Below are 16,586 nucleotides of genomic sequence, written 5' to 3'. Positions count from 1 at the left end.
GTGAAGGATGAGCTGTCCTTTGTCTCTGAGCCACGAGCCTTGTGTCTTCTGCCAGTAGCCGTGAAACTGTGCAGGCTTACTCTCGAGCTTGCAAGTGGGGTAAAGTCTCAGACCGTTCACAGTTCTTGCTCATGGTGCTACTGAGGAGGAGGAGGAGGAAGAAAGAGATGAGAGAGTGATGTGGTGTTGAGGATGGCGATCGGGACTTAGTGGTTTGACTCAGCTCGTCAGATCCACTTTCGAGGATCTCTAGGCTGGCTCCTTCCACGCCACAAACATTTCCTGGGCAACTTCAGGCTGGGTGCTGAGGGCTGGATTATACAAATAAACGCCACACATCCCTGATCTTGGAGATGGGCAAGGCACTGAACGGTAACGGGGGTGGGTGCCCTGACAGATGCCATGCAGGGTGCAGGCGCAGCCCCCTCGAGGTCCTGATCCATCCAGCTTGTCTCTCACTGGGGCCTTGGTCCACTCCTGCCTCTGACCTTGGGCTCCTGGCACCTTGGGGGCTTGGACAGGGTCTGCCCTGGGGGCGAGGCTGATGCCGGCCCCTCCCCAGACCCACCCTGTGGGTGTGACGCTCACCCACTGCTTGGGAGTCATTGGCGGTGGTTCCCCCCAGGTCTGGGGGAGAAGGAGGGGCTGTCCCTAGACATAGCATCCCCAGCTGCTCCCCCAGTCCCCGCCCCTGCACGTGCCATGGTCTCTGGGCAGACGTCGCCACCGCAGACCACATCCTCCTGTGGTGGCCACAGTCGGAAATCCGGATCGGCTTGGACCCTGGGGACCCTCGAGGGCTGGGCTGGGCCTCCCCAGCGGGTGCAGCTGCAGCTCCGGCCACCAGGCCTGCCCTCTCCCCTTCCTGTTCTGAGATGTGCAAGGGATGGATTCAGACCCAGGCAGAGAAGTCTAGGTCCAGTTGTGCCACTCAGTGGACGCCCTGCTCAGGGTCCCTGGCACCTTGGCAGAGCCCTCTGGGTCCTGCCTTGAGTAGAGGGGCATGTCACTGTCCCTTCTGTCCTGCTGCCATGTCCAAGGGCTCCCTGCACCCCAGCCGCCTGCTGGTCAGTCCCCTGTCCCACAGGTTGCACCTGCAGCCACTGAGGACTCCCCTTTCCCAGGCCCAGGGGTCCCCAGCTCCCCGTTCCCCACCTTTCCCAACTCAAGCCACCTGGTCTTTCTTATCTCATCCTGAGCTTCTCACTATTGGGGCATGGGGGGGGCGGAGGGGCGGGGGTGTGCCAGGCACAGGATGACAAATGACAAAGGTTCTGAATCTCCCAGAGACCTCACAGGCAGGGGCTGGCTCTGCAGCTCCTGAGCTCCTTCCAAGGGGTCCCTGGGACCGCCCCAAACCCTTTGGTGATCTGGCAGTTGAGCCCCCCCCCCCCGGGTGTGCTCCAGGGCATGGGGAGAGGCCCCTGCCCTCTGCAGCGGCACAGACTCGCCGGCCTGGCAGGGGTCGTCCAGCTCCTGCTGAGGAGGACACAGAGTCCAGCGAGGGAGAGTGTCTTGCCGGAGACACACAGCAGCTTGGTGTCAAGACTGTGTCCCGGGCCGAACCAGTGCCAGCCGGAGACCTGGGAGGACCTGCCCTGTCGGACCAGGGTGAAGCCAGCCTAGGACCGGAGGGTGGGGTTTGGGGAAATTTCAGTTCTTTAACCTCGAACTGCCCCCGGCTGGCGGGGGTGCAGCCCTAAGGCGAGAGTCCAGCAGGGAGCAGCAGAGACCAGCAGCCAGAGGCGGAGCAGCAGGGCCTGGGGCTCCCTAGAGGGCAGGCTGAGCCGGGGAGGGCCCCGTGGCAGGGGTGGGAGGGGCCGCAGGGGCCGCACTCTGGGGGGCATCCTCGCTGGACGAGCCCCTGGGACTGTGGCCGGGACTGGGGTGGGGGTGAGGTAGGAAGCCATCAAGGCGAGTCACATCCTGATATTTTGTTCAGTGTAGGTTTGGGGGCCTTAATTTTAGTTTTTAAAAATATTGCATTACGGGCCGGGCGCGGTGGCTCACGCCTGTAATCCTAGCTCTCTAGGAGGCCGAGGCGGGCAGATTGCTCAAGGTCAGGAGTTCAAAACCAGCCTGAGCAAGAGCGAGACTCTGTCTCTAGTATAAATAGAAAGAAACTTAATTGGCCAACTGATATATATATATAAAAAATTAGCCGGGCGTGGTGGCGCATGCCTGTAGTCCCAGCTACTCGGGAGACTGAGACAGAAGGATCTCTCGAGCCCAGGAGTTTGAGGTTGCTGTGAGCTAGGCTGACACCATGGCACTCACTCTAGCCTGGGCAACAAAGTGAGACTCTGTCTCAAAAAAAAAAAAAAAAAAAAAAAAATATTGCATTAAATAGTATTTATCCGGATCACTAAGGTTTTGGACACTCCTTTACATTTTGCATTCGCCTTACCCTCTCCTGCTTCTGCCTGGAACTCTGAGAAAACACCCTCTAGAACAACACACGCAGATGCCATGCATCCAGCACACAGCCTCTAGCAGGGCAGCGGCGCCTGTCCTGTCCAACACTGCACCCCGGGGGCTGGCATGGCCCTGGGCACGTGGCAGGTCCTCCGTGAGTATTTCTTGGCCAAATGAATAAATGGGCCAGGTTTCAACACCAGGTCCCTCTACACCCAGGGACCTCCAGCTTGGCAAGATGCCTAGGGTTGAACTCACTCACACCCCAGATGACCCCCAGCTCTGCCCTCCACCCCACCCTACCCCGCCCCAACCCCAGCGAAAAGGATCACCGGGCAGTAACTCATAGTGACGTCATTGATCCCTGGTACTGACCCCAAGGCCTCAAATGTAATTCCTAGACACAAACAACTCCTCCCTTGGGGGACCCCCACATGGTCATTTCTTTCAAAGGGGGAACAAGCTCCTACAGGACTGGGCCATCTGACCCTATGCCTGTCATCCCTGCACGTGGAGTTGTTTGTGTCTAGGGACTTAATAAAGTCCACTCTCGTCCCTTGTCACTTTTCAGCCTGCAGCGAATGTTGGTGCGGAGCACCGAGACAGCTCTGTCAACTGTTACTGCCAGGACAGTCGTGCCAGGAGGATAGGGGTGTAAGCAGTAGGCAGTGTCGCTCACTGCTGCAGGTAAGTCCCACAAGCCAGGTAAACGGTTGTCTCCGGGGGCAGATGGCTCTCAGCTGGGCAAACTGTTCATTGACCGGATACGTATTCACTAATCAAGACTCGATTCAGGACTTTCCCCTCCCTGTGCCCGCCAACCTGCGCTGTGATGTCGCAGAGGTGACCAATTCTAATAAGTTCCCTCCACGCACGACCTGCCCCAAACCACTCAAAGGCAGATCCCCAAGCCCTGTCAACCTCTTCTACTGCCCTCCCTCTTCCCAGACACTAAAATGACTCTGTCTAAGGGTCATTGTCCCTTAATGCTGGTGGACGTGGCATCGCCTGCGTATCAGGGTTTCTGTGGTCTTGGGCAGCTGGCAGCTGAGCATTCAAACGGCCTGCTCCGTGTATAGTGACCAGCTGAGCCTGGGGCGGGCAGGGCCTTGCTCCCGATTCTCAGGAACCTGATGCAGCGCGGGACTAGACAGTCCTCCTGAGCAGCGGGGCAGCAGGGAGGGCAGGGCCAGGGGAGCCAGGCTGGGTGGGCGGGTTTGTGTCTCACTTCTCCATCTGCCTGTGTCACTGTGAGCAGTGTTGCCGTCCCACACCTGACAGTAGTAGTCAGCCTCGTCCCCGGCCTGGGCCCCGTGATGGTCAGGGCGGCCGTGTTCCCTGAGTTGGACCCCGAGAACCGCTCGGGGATCCCCGAGGGCCGGTTGCTGTCACCGTATATAATCAGCACAGGGGCTGGCCGGGCTTCTGCTGGTGCCAGTGCACACTTTTACTGCCAATGCGGTTCCCCACAGGGGATCCTGGCCGTCTGTCCTGGGGCCACCGACACCGGGGGTGGCTGAGTCAGCTCATAGAGGGCCGCGGAGCCTGCGAGGAGAGAAACGGGGAGAGAAAAGGCTTGGGACTGAGGGGCCCATCCAAGGAGACCTTGCGCCTGCTGACCTGACCAGCCAGGGCCCTCAGGGCACCAGCGACACGGAGCAAGGTCTCACCCCCCGGCCCCCTCCTGCAGCAGGGCCAGGAGCCTCCTGCCCCCACAGCCAGGCCCTGCTGAGCTCAGAGTCGGGCCAGGCTTGTCCCCAGGCCCTGGGGCTGGGCGGGTGGGACCCGGGCAGCACCTGTGCAGTGAGCCAGGAGGCCGAGGAGGAGAGGGGTCCAGGCCACGGCGGAGGCGCCCCTGAGGCTGCGGCCCGAGGCCCAGGCTGGGCAGGCACCTCCCGGGCCTGTCGTATGCCCTGTGGAGAGAGCGGCCCTGATGCAGATCAGCCTGGCCAGGGCTGCTGCCTGAGCGCTCTGTGGTTTCCAGAGAAGGGCTCAGCCCCAGGGGACCGGGGATGGGAGTGGACAGGCGACCCATGCAGACCAACCCTCAGCCCCCAGGACTCTCCTTCCCCTGCTGGTCCCGTAGTCAGGGCCGACATCTCCACCCCAGGTGAGACCTCTCTCACTGCTGGGCTGCCCAGGTAGATCTCAGAGGCCGGTCTGTCCGCATGTCCCGACCCCCGTCCCAGCTGACAATGCAAAGCTGCAGCAGTTGCAGGGGCCTGGCTCAGATCCCAGACCCGGAGCAGTGCTGCCCAGTGCAAACGCTGCTTTGTCGTGTGCGTGCCAGGTTCTGTTTATAAATGTCTTTCTTTAGGGACGGTCTCACTCCGTCGCCCAGGCTGGGGTGCACTGGTGTGACCGTAGCTAACTGCAGCCTGGACCTCCTGGGCTCCCGCCATCCTCCCTCCTCTGCCTCCTGAAGTGCTGAGATTACAGGTGGGAGCCACCCCGCCCAGCTCACACGCAGTTTTTAAGAGCAACTGAGGGCCCATAGGCTTCTGCCTTTGGCGTGAGCTCCTGGGAAAGGTCCTTAGTTCTGCGGCTCAGTGTCCCCAGTGTGTGCCAGACGTCGGTGACAGCTGCGGGGCTGCAGGACAGCTTGGCAGTTTCAGAGCTCCCGTCTGGAGGGTTCGCTGTGCGGGGTGATGCAGCCTGTGGGCCTGTGCCAGAGACGGTGGGGAAGTGTAGGACAGCCTCACGTGGGAGCCGGGGAGCCCGAAGAATGTGTGCTTCAGTGGCAAGTGGCAAAAGAGTGGAAAGAGTGCCAAATATTAGGAAGTGGGCAATAAGCTTTGATGAATGTTCCTGTCTCTCTCCCTGGGCCCCTCCCCCAGCCCCAGAAGCTTCTGCCAGGCGACTCTCTGCTGCCCACTGGTGGCCGCTCCACAGTGGCTGCTGGAGGCTCAGGGCCTCCTTGGTCCAGGTGCAGATGCAGCCTCTGCTGCTCAGGGCCTGCTTCCCTGCCCCCGGGCCGCTGCCCAGGGCAGGACTCCCCTTCCCTGTGCGCCCTGCCTGCCTCACACCCGGCACCAGGGGCGCAGTGGCCCATACATCAATAAACACGCCCATTTGAACAGGAAGTGGCATGGCAGACATCTGGTCCCCTGCATGTCCTTGTAGGGGTGGTGGCTCCTGCAGAAGACACCAGGGGCTGGCACAGGGCACACAGCGCTCAGGGACTGGCACTTACGGACGTCGGCTGCAGGTGCAGGGCCGTGACCTGTGCAGGTGGGGGCTGCGCCAAACATAGACGCACTAGGCCATCCGTCCAACAAATGCTTACCCAACCCACCTGGTCTGGCAAATTCCATTCTGGGAATTCAGCACGATCAAGATTCAGCCTGTTCGAAGTGAGCTGCTTATCTCGTTGGCTCCGTGCAGTAGACACACGGGGTGTGCAGCCCCAGCACACAGTCCCCCACCTTCCACCCGCGCATGGTCTGCTTTCTTCATTTAGAAATCAGACACGTGCGAGTCCCAGGTCTCTCAGCAAGGATGGACTGTGTGGACCAGCGCTGGTCCAGGGCATGTCAGGGTCAGTTGGCTGCTTCTTCTCAGGGAACCTTCCATCTTGTGAAGGGAAGACACCTGGTGGGTTTCTGTTCTTCCTTTCCTCTTGAGTTTGAGTGCGATGGCTGGAGCTCAAGCAGCCGTCTTGAGATCTAATGTCAACAAGACTCAAAACAAGGCAACATCACAGGGACAGTGAGCAGGGAGTCAGGAATATCCCGGTGCCTTCCTGGAAGAGGTGAGCATGTGGACATCAGTCACTGTCGCACCTCTGACTTGTTTGCAAAGAGGAATAAGCTTTCCTAGTTCTGCCTCTCTGTTCTCCATTTGCCTGTCTTGGGGTAAAAATGCATTTCTGGCCATAGGGAAATAATTAACACAAACATATCAATTCATAGAATTCTTGGTAGGAAAAGAACCCCACAGAGGTAAATGCTGTGCAGATAAATATAAAGAATCTGGACAGAACACGACAGACAGGCCGTGTCATAATTACAGCTGAGGAGACCCCTCCATGGAGCGGTTTGTCTGGAACCCCTGTCAGGACTGAAAAGGCGCAAGTCACAGGGAGGGCGGGGGAAGAGCTCGGTGAGTCCCCTTTGGGGAAGAGTCTGGTGAGTCTGAGGATTGGTGGGACAGTGGCAACCTGAGGGGTCCAAGATTCAAACCGGTCTTGATCGCTGGCGACATTTCCATATATGAAGAATTTGGGGACAAGAGCACTGTGTTCCCATGTGGTTAGGGGGCATTTCCAGGTGATAGATCAGGTTGTCTTGACAGGGGTGTAGCACATACGGGGCCTCCAGATGCTGCTCTGGTGTGGGGACATTGAGACTCAGGTGGGGTCAGCCCTGTCCCCTGCCCCTCCCTGGCTGACCTGGGGCTGGAGACACTCAGAGCAGGGGTTCCTAGTCCCTCCTCCCTGCACCCACCATGTAGCCCTGTGGGGACCTGTGCTGCTGGCTGGGCCTCAGGTCCTGGGCCAGCTGCCTGGGGTCCCCTGTGGGTGACACATCACTGCTTTCCCTGAAATGTTGCAGTTGTGACCCAGGAGCACAGAATCTGGGAGTGCACTGGACAGAGAAGGGACAGGTCTCAGAGAGGGGGTGACAATCCCAAGGTCACTCAGGAGCAACCGGGAAAAGGAGGGTTGGGCAGCCCCGAGACCCCTGAACACGCTCTCTCAGAGCCCTGGGACCAGCTGGCTGGGGCGAGGGTGTGGGAATGTCTCAGCCCAGAGTCCTGGGCCTGGTGGAGAAGCTTCTCCCTGAGGACTCTGGCAGCCGCCTGTGGGGGCGACGCTGCACCTGCCCCCGGGCAGGGCGGGCCTGGGAGGGCGGCCAGCTCCCTGCACCCTTTGGCTCATCAGAAACCCCAGGGACAAGTCCTAGATCAGAAGCAACTAGAGCAGCCTTTGACAGTCCTGAACTTGGGGATGAGCTTGAATTATGGCTTGGACTCCCGGAACCTGAGGGTAAAACGCGGTCTGTGCACAGTCGTGGTCCATCAGCACGACATGGAAACTGCATCCAACGATCAGCTGCAGGTGTCACAGCTGTGACGGGCAGTGGGGGATTTTCTTTCCCTTTGCCACCCACTTCCCTCCAAACTAGACATGCGCAGCCAGGGGACAGACCCAAAGGAAGCCTCTGTTCTTTCTTTCCATAAATTCTACAGTTCACATTTTCAAGTTCTCCGAGAGACCTGAGGGAAAGTGTTCCAACCATAAGTGGCAGACACATGAGACACGCAGCGGGTGACACAGCTTCACGGGGAGCTGTGAAGAGAGATTTTCCTCACGGGGTGACAGGCACAGGCTCAGGGTCGCCTTGGAGTCCCAGGGCCCCACGCATGCGCTGGTTTCTTCGTCTTTGCCAGTGCAGGGTTCTCTGGAAAAGTGTTATATCTGAAACCAAGCCTGAAGGGTGGCCTTGAAGTCCTTATGACAAGCGGAGCTGTGTCCCTGCTGCCCCGGGTGCAGTCCTGGTAGACGGGAGGTCGGGGACACGTCTGCTTCTGCACAGCACCAGGGTGGCTGTGTCCTTGCTGCAGCCACAGCCCTGTGCGCGTCATTGTCACCCAAGGCGACGACTCCTGCCATCACACACTCAGAGCTGCCCAGGCCAGATCAGCACGTGCCCTCCGGGGACCAGGACCTCCTGGGCGCGCTGCTTTATCCTGTCCCGAGGCCAAGTTTCAGGGATGGAACGTTGGAGAATGGATCCCTCCACCTGCAGACTCCGGGATGAAAGAGGAACAGGCTGGGGGTCTCTGGCAGAGGGACCAGGCCCTCTGGAGACCTTTTGCATCCCAGGAACCTGAGCACCGCTCTGTGAAGGGCACTGCATTAAAGAGGCAAGTTGTTGGGATTTCAAGTGTAGCTGATTTTATGGGAAAGACACAATTCCTTAGAGATCTGGAGTGACTTGCGTGTTGCTCGTGCTGCATTGAGGAAGGAAATGAGTGAGCAGAGGCCAAGGTCATGGTCATTGCCCAGAGGGTGTGTGAGAGTGACAGACAGGCTGGGGGAGGTTTGTGTTCCACCTCGCCATTTGTTTGTGTCACTGTGAGTCACTGAATGCTGCTCCCACTGCCATCAGCTCTGAGACAGTAGTAGTCAGCCTCGTCCCCGGCCTGGGCCCCGCTGATGGTCAGGGCGGCCGTGTTCCCCGAGCTGGACCCCGAGAACCGCTCAGGGATCCCGGAGGGCCGCTTGCTATCCTCGTATATGACCAGCACAGGGGCCTGGCCCGGCTTCTGCTGGTACCAGTACACGTATTTCTTGTCAAGTTGGTCTCCAGAGCAGGGGATCCTGGCCGTCTGTCCTGGGGTCACTGACACTGAGGGAGGCTGTGTCAGCTCATAGGGGGACACAGCGCCTGCACGACAAAGAGGAGAAAGAAATGAACACTGAGGGTCCCATTCTCAAGGGGTGTAACCCAGAGGCTAGGCCTTCCCTGGGCTCAGGGTTGGGGCAGGCCCAGGTTGGGGTCCTTCGGGGGCAGGGCCTGGGGTGGCACCTGTGCAGAGAGTGAGGAGGGGCAGCAGGAGAGGGGTCCAGGCCATGGTGACACCCAGAGCTCTGTCTCTGAGCACACAGCACAGCTGGGCTCCCCAGGTCCCTCTTATTCCCTCTCAGGCCCTGGGGGGCAGGGAGTGTTTGGTGTTTATGCAAATTCCTGTCCCCTGGGCCTCCTCCTTGGGGGATGTCACTCACCCTGCTGTGGGGGCAGCTCAGGGACTTAGCAGGGAGGGGGAGCGGCTTCCTCCATGTGCTCTCTGGTCAGCAAATCAGCCTCGGCCTCCAAGGCCTGAGGTCACAGTCAACTTCCTGGGGACTGACCCCATGACCCCTGTCCCAACCCTCCTGGGTGGGGTCATTCCTGGGTGGGGCTCAGCAGGGCCGTGTCCCTTCCAGGATCCTGAGATAACTGGCCACACCTGAACCGGCATAAGGGGACCCGGACCATCCTCTTCCTTCTCCTCTGTCTCCCCTCTGGGTCCCTGGACTCAACTGAGGTCCCACCTGGTCATTTCATCTAAACAATATTTTGTGCCATTAGGATATGAGACTAAGATTTCCAAACCACAGTTTGGTCATTCAAGCACCACACACTTGTGTGGCTGCATCGCCAGGTCTGGTCTCATTTCTCACATACTGTTTTTCTCAGTGACATCCTTGTCCTCACCCTAGACTAGCATTTGTCACCATCAGTTCTTCCTTTCTTTATTTTTTCCTGTCAATCTTTTATGGAAACTTGTAAAAAGCAGGAGAAGCCTACCCAACTCAGATTCCAACTCCGGGCCGTGGTCTCTGTGCGGGTCCAGAGTCAGGTCTGCACAGGTGCCAGCTCTGGAGCGGGGTGCTCAGTGGTCCCTCCACCCACACAGATCCTGTCATGAACCAACACAGCCCGGTGGGCAGAGCCGAGACCGCAGGCAAGTGACAGTCCCCTGCCCTCTGAGCAGAGCCTCCCAGAGGCGGCTGCAGAGGCTCCATCAGGGACCAGGACCCAGAAAGCCCAGCCCTGAGCCCCAGCTGAGCACAGGAGCTGCGGCCTGAGGGCAGAGCCTGCCTGGAGGGGGAGAGGCAGAGGGACAAGTGGCCGGGTTGTCCCTGCCAGTGCCCGGGACAGGGGCTCAGCTCCCAGGACCACAGCTGGATAGGGGGATGATACCCTGGCTGTGGGCAGGAGGCTCAGGCCACCTCCTGGGGAAGGACTAAGTCCTGGGAGCCCTGTCCCCTCGCACTTGCTCCCCTCACAGAGCACCTGGACCTCGGGGTGGCCCCAGGGAATCCCAACCCTGTGGCAACTGCCCAGGCTGACACCTGTCCCTAGGCCCCTCCAGCTGTTTCCAGGTGAGACACTCACTGTGCCCGGGCTCCCGTCAGCGTCCTGGGGTGACGCTCTGTGAGTCTGAACTTCAGAACGTGCCCTCTGAAGCTTATGGGGACAGGATGGAATGTCCAACTATCTGTCTGAGGACTGAGCCTGGGACACCTGCTGCCACAGGCTGACATCCCCCTCAGGCCCCACCTGGGCAGCCCCAGCCTGTGTCCTGCTGCTCCAGCTGCAGCTCTGCCGCCCCCTGCTGGTGGAGGAGACTCAGGGCAGGCGCTTCCCTCCTCCAGGTTCCCCCACAGCACCTGTCACCTGGTGGGTGGGGACCAGTCAGTCCAGCCTCACCCTGTGCCAGTGTTCACCCCCTGCCCTGTTCTGCCCAGCACAGGGTCAGCAGTGGCCTGGTGTTGGGGTGGAAGGACAGCATGACTCCAGAGGGACCTGGGGAGTCTATGGAGGTTGACATTGTCATTTGTCTTGTTTGAGGTGCTTACACATCTACACGCATTTGTCAAAAGTCAGAAAAGTTCTCTAGAGAGGGTGGATTGTACTGGATGTAAATGACACCACCATTAACAAAAAAGGAGAAGAGAACAAGCGCATCATGTCATGTTGACAAGGAGGCAAAGTCCCACTTAGAGCGGAGCGTGTGGGATCCAGGCAGAGCAGAGACCCAGGACCAGGGAAGGACAGGAGGGGCGCGGGCTGGGCAGAGCTGGGCGCTGGGCTGCAAGACCTCAGTGGAGCCTCTGGGAGTTGGGGGCTGGGGCCTTCAGCTTTCAGTCTTAGCCATAAAACCTTTCACTGTCCTAAACATTTCTCCTGGGCTCCATGTTTTCTTCTAGTAGTTTTGCAGTTTGGAGTCTTACATTTAACTCTTTAATCTATTGTGGGGAGATTTTTGTATGTGGTGAGTGATAGGGGTCTAGTTGTATTCTTCTGCAAATATTTAATTTGTGAATATTTACTTTCCTCAGAAACATTTTTGAAAAATGTGTTGTTTTCCCAATGCATGTTCTAGACTCCTTTCTGGGAAGTCCCACGGTTGTGAATGTGTGGATTTATTTCTGGGTTCTCTCTTCTGTTTCCTGGGTCTGTCTCTGTCTTTACACCAGTACCATGGTGTGTTGGTTACTATAGCTTCGTACTATACTGGAAGTCAGGGAGCGCCATGCTTGCTTCCAGCTTCCTTGTTGCTCAGTGTTGCTTTGGCTATTTGGGGTCTTTTGTGATTCCATGCAAATTTTAGGATTTATTTTCTGTTTTTGTGAAACATGTCATTAGTATTTTGATAGCGATTGCATTGGGTGGTAAGTTATTTTGTTCTGGTATGGAGAGTTGTGTATTTGTCTAAGTCTAGCTGTTCTATGATGCTGTTCCAGTCCTTACGTTTGTAATTATATGATATTAACATAGTTATCTAGGTAGTTACCATATGTAATACTTTTCATTTCTTCATGTAGATTCCCTTTTCTCTCTGGTATCATTTTTCTTCTGTATGAGGGGAGCCCTTTATTATTTTGTTTAGTAAGGGTGTGCAGAAGATCAGTGTTGGAAGTTTTTCTATATTTGGAAACGTTTTTTTGGGGGGGTCAACATTTAGAAATATATTTCACTGAGCAAAGAATACAAGGTGACAGATTTTTCTTCTAGCATTTCAAGGTGCGTGTCCCTGTCTTCTTGCCTGCATTGCTTCTAATGAGAAGTTTGCCCTTGTTGCTTTGTTATACCTAACATGTATTTTTTCTTTGGTTGCTTTGGAGTTTTTGTGTGTATCTTTTTTGTTTCTTTTGTAAGATAGGGTGCTTCCCTGTTGTTCAGGCTGGAGTGCAGTGGCACCTTCATAGCTCACAGCAACCTCAAACTTCTGAGCTCAAGCCATGCTCCCACCTCAGCCTCCCTCAGTGCTAGGATGACAGGTCTGAGCCACCATGCCTGCCTCTCCTTTAATAGTGTCCCTGCATCGCTGTTCTTTAGTCATTTGATCAGGTGTGTGTTTGTTGAGTTTTCTTAATGTATTTAGACTTCTGAATGTATTTGGATCTTGGGTTTGGTTTCAATTCTTGGGACAGGAGGTTTATAATTTTTAAGAAATTTGGATCATTTTGGTGATGATTTCATTAAATAGTTTTTGATCAATTTCCACCAAGTTCTTTCCTTCAGTGACTCCTACTATATCATTTTTTGCTGGATGAATTTGTCCTATAACTCACCGCTGTGCTGTTCTTTTTATTTTCAATATTTTTCCTGTGTGTCCTTACCAAGTGTTCCTATTGCTGCTTCACCAATCTTTTCTTTGGAAGCATGTACTAGGCAGTCAGTCACATTCAGTGTATCCTTTATCACACACTTTCTGGGGGTCATTTCCAGAAATTCAATTTAGGTGTTTTGTTTATGTCTTTAGATTTTTCCCTTAACATGTTCAGTGAAGCCTGTACCCTCCAGAACAAGTGGGATACGATTATAATACCTTCTTTTGCATCCTAATCTAGAAAGTCTACTCCCTGTGCAACTTCAGAGCCAATACAGAATGCTCAACTTTCTTGCTCCTTATGTTTTATATTTTCCTGTTTCCTTGAAGGAAGTTTGACATCATGCTAGACAGTGTGAACTTTTCCTTGTGGAGTGCATGGCATTTTTGTATTTCTCTATATATTTTTGCTTTTTGTTCTTATATTCAGAGAGGTAACTGGAAGACAGTTTGATCCTCACCCACATTGATCTTAGACTGCCCTCGTTGGGAGAGGAGAGGACATTGGACCACAGCTGTGTCTCCCTGGTACTGGGGCCAAGCTCTTCTAACAGGTCAGTTTCGTGCCCCTAATTAGGTGCTTGTCCACTCTGGTTGTAGGAACAAGCACAGTCCAGATTGTGTGTGTGTGTTTCTGTCCTGCAAATGTTCCCTCAAATGTCTTTGGGTGATTCTTTTCCTTCCACACATGCTCATGAGCACTCAGGAATAATTGCAGATTCAAAGGTCGTGACTCTGAGCAGCTCTCTCTTCTTCCATACTCTTCTCTGTAGGGTGCTCTGTATTTTGGGTTCTGTGGAATCAGACTCCGAGAGGGAAACTGCATGCAGGGGGGCATAAGATATAATCTCTGGAAGGAGGTTGGAAGGCACAGCTGGGGAACCTGGAATGCGGCTACGATGGAGGCCCCAGCTGGGAGGCCCTTCCAGCTCATGCTACCCTGACACAGGGCCTTGGTACGGGGGTCTCAGGCGATTATTCGCTGTTAGCCACACTCTGAGACAGGGCATAACCCGGGTGGGGGAGTCCTACAGCCTGAGCAACTCCCACGGGGGCGCAGCCGGGAGCTGCCCGGGGCCCCAGCAGCAGAGGGCCGGCGGGTCCCCCTGAGGAGCAGATCTGCAGCGAGCACCACAATGGTCTTCTCTGCTCCGAGTCCCAGCCCTGCACGGTTTAGCTGGGGGCGACCTTGGGTGCCTCAGAGGAATATTCTGGGATATTTGGGCATGAGCAGAGGCACAGGGCCAGGCTCAGTCACCCCATGTATGGGTATCCAGGCCCCAGAACCACATGAAACCTGTGTGCCTCGCTCCTTCCTTCCTTTGATCATGGTCACAATCGTTTCTGCCCAGTCTCCCTCTAGTGCACGCAGTACCAGGCACCCAGGCCTGACAGCCCGAATCTTTCCTGACCCAGCTGCGCAGAGCCTGCCTGGAGGGCTGCAGGGACAGGCAGCCTGGGAGTGCCAGATCTGAGCGACGTGCCATGATACGTCCACACTTCTCCTTAGGCTAGAGGAGGAGAGTGTCACAGACATTGAAGGGGTTTGTGTCCCACTTCCCTATGTGCCTGTGTCACCGTGGGGAGAGTACCACGGCTGTCAAACGACTGGCAGTGATAGTCACCCTCGTCGTCAGCCTGGGCCCGGCTCATGGTCAGCGTGGCCATGTTCCCCGAGTTGGAGCCAGAGGATCGCTCAGGGATCCCTGACGACCGGTTGTTGTCACCATAGATGAGCAGCACAGGGGCCTGGCCTGGCTTCTGCTGGTACCAGTTTGCATAGTATCTCCGTATGCCATCTCCCTGGCAGGTGATGCTGGCCGTCTGTCCCAAGGCCACAGACACTGCAGGCACCTGAGTCAGCTGAGAGGCCACAGAACCTGCAAGAGAGGACAGGAGAGGGGGTCTGAGGGTGACGGTCTCATTCCCAGAGGGCCCCACACCCGGCAGCAGCCCCTGTGCTGGGCTGAAGGTCAGGGCCAGGCTGAGCCCTGGTGCTGTGGGGGCCGAGCCTGGGGCGGCACCTGTGCAGAGAGTGAGGAGGGGAGCTGGAGAGGGGTCCAGGCCATGGTGACACCTAGAGCTCTGCCTCTGAGCCACAGCTGGGGAGGGACCTGCGGGGCTGGCTTATCACAGGAGGGGAGGCTCTTCATGCAAATCTGCTCCCTCATTTCTTGTGGCTTGTTGGGCTGCCTGGTGAGCAGAGGATGCAGGTGCTTCTCCATTCCCAGCGACTCTCAGATCTTCCAACCCTGAGCCTCAGGGCCTCCCGCTGGTCATTTCTCCAGTTCTTTAAATGGCCAGGTGGGTGTCAGGAATGGAAAGTGGATCTCGCCTCATAGAAGGGCCTGGAAGGAAGCTCAGTCATGTCCTGGGCACCTGAGCTCCACCAGGGGACTTGGAGATACTCAGGTCCCCAAACCCAGGCCCACAGTGCCTCCTGTTGCCCACGGGAGGAATGTCACCCTACGTGTGTCACTGGATCATGCACAGTGACTACTTCTGAGCACTTAGTATGTGCCAGATGCTTTGGTGAGTGATTTTCCAGTCTAACCTCAAACACGTTTTCATAATATGCAAGAACAGGTCGAGGAGCCCTATGCCCAGGGCCACCTTCATCAGGGTCAATGTTGGGAGATGAAATATTTTCCCCCGGGTCCCCCAGACAGCAGAGATGGAGTCAGGGTCCTCCAGGAGACTCCCCTGGGGGCCTGACCTTCCCCCTCCCTGCCCTGCCCCCACCTGAGCCCTGACTCCTCCTCCCTCCTCCCAGGCCTCAGGGTCCCTGTCCATGCCCTTCGCTAGTCCTGCCCTCACAAGTGCCAAAGACCCAGTGGCCTGAGCAGCGACATTCACCTTCTGGCAGTTCTGAAGCGGCAAGAACATAGTTGTGTCTGCATCCTGCTTTCTCCTGAGGCCTCTGTCCTTGGCCTGCAGGGGCGACCTTCTTCCTGTGTCCTCACACGGCCTCTGCTCTGCGTGTTCATCTCTGGTGTCTCCTTCTGTGGCTCTAAATTTTCTTTTCCTAAGAAGACACCAGTCAGATTGGATCAGAACCCACACTAATGTCCTCATTAGTGTTTTTGAAAAACTTTTCTCATCTTACCAGAGTGCAAGAAAATTTGTAAACACAGCTGCACACTGTGTAGGAAAAAACAGGAAAACACTACAGGTGGAGGCAAGGCCCAGGTACTTACCTAATTGCAGGGAGGGCAGGCACCTTACAGAAGCTATTTCAAGAGTGCAACACTCCCCTTACCCTACCCTGCAGAGACTTAAGCCAGTGGCTGTAATTTCAATTAATATAGAATATAGAAATATACGTGGTAAATATTATCTATACCCTGCCTGAAATTTGGTCAATTACACATAGAGAGACCAAGAAATCTGTGTAAATGTAGAATGAACTGATAAAGAGAAATAATTACTCATTTTCCACTAGCATGATATTTGGAAGCCCTGGGGCCCAACTTGCCTCGGGTAAGAAAAACAAAACAAAAGAAAAATCCCTCCCAAATCAGGGTTATCAAGAAGACAGATGGGAAGGAAGAAAACACACCTGCCTCAAACTTCTTAGCCGCAAAACTCAGCTCAGGGTTTACCTCTGAGTTGCTTGACAGACAAAGTGATGGAGCTGCCAAGATGCCTCAGGTCTCTGGGCAGTGTCCTCTGTCCTGTCCCTTCTGTGAGCCCCCTACTCTATGTCCCTCCCAGACAGGCTGGGGGTGTCCCCAGGGCCCACTGCTGGCCCACTATCCCATGGAGCCTTCCCTCTGACTCAGGGATGCTGCCCCACAGGGAGAGCTCTCCCTTTGCCCTTAGCTCATCCACATTCCCTAAAGAGGTGAGGGACAGGGGACAGTCTCCCCCCCCCCTGCCCCCCGACCAGGTTCTGGCCACCTGCTCTGGACTCTGAAGGCAGCACCCCTCCTACAGCAGTGTGGCTGCAGCTTCAGGGGCAACCCTGAGCCGGGACCGTGCAGTCAGCTACTCTCAAGTTCTTGATGCACCTGTGAACTAAAATAAAACCTTAAGGCTCACACCCCACAGGCTGACGGAATGGA

The 16,586-nt window shown here is 56.1% G+C and overlaps 2 protein-coding genes, 2 pseudogenes and 2 gene segments (V, D, J or C); all 6 read right to left on the bottom strand.

Annotated features, from left to right (window-relative positions):
- LOC105882024 (immunoglobulin lambda-1 light chain-like) overlaps positions 1–16,586 on the bottom strand; it is a 273,592-nt gene that overhangs the window by 9,923 nt on the left and 247,083 nt on the right. The window lies entirely within an intron of this gene.
- LOC105879363 (immunoglobulin lambda-1 light chain-like) overlaps positions 1–16,586 on the bottom strand; it is a 215,853-nt gene that overhangs the window by 26,883 nt on the left and 172,384 nt on the right. The gene's annotated exons all lie outside the window — the stretch shown is intronic.
- Positions 1–16,586, bottom strand: part of LOC105862512 (immunoglobulin lambda-1 light chain-like) — a 190,389-nt pseudogene that overhangs the window by 15,569 nt on the left and 158,234 nt on the right.
- Positions 3,471–4,817, bottom strand: LOC142863532 (immunoglobulin lambda variable 3-9-like; annotated as a pseudogene).
- Positions 7,625–9,021, bottom strand: LOC105869626 (immunoglobulin lambda variable 3-25-like). The segment is given in 2 exon segments: positions 7,625–8,807; positions 8,949–9,021. Coding segments are annotated over 2 exon segments (354 nt in total).
- On the bottom strand, positions 11,864–14,591 carry LOC105882031 (immunoglobulin lambda variable 3-19-like). The segment is given in 2 exon segments: positions 11,864–14,402; positions 14,547–14,591. Coding segments are annotated over 2 exon segments (398 nt in total).

The sequence above is a fragment of the Microcebus murinus genome, chromosome 22 (genome assembly GCF_040939455.1).
Source record: "Microcebus murinus isolate Inina chromosome 22, M.murinus_Inina_mat1.0, whole genome shotgun sequence".
NCBI classification, from domain to species: Eukaryota; Metazoa; Chordata; class Mammalia; order Primates; family Cheirogaleidae; genus Microcebus; species Microcebus murinus.
Note: the sequence above shows the minus strand (reverse complement) of the source record. Positions and strands in the feature narration are given on the sequence as shown.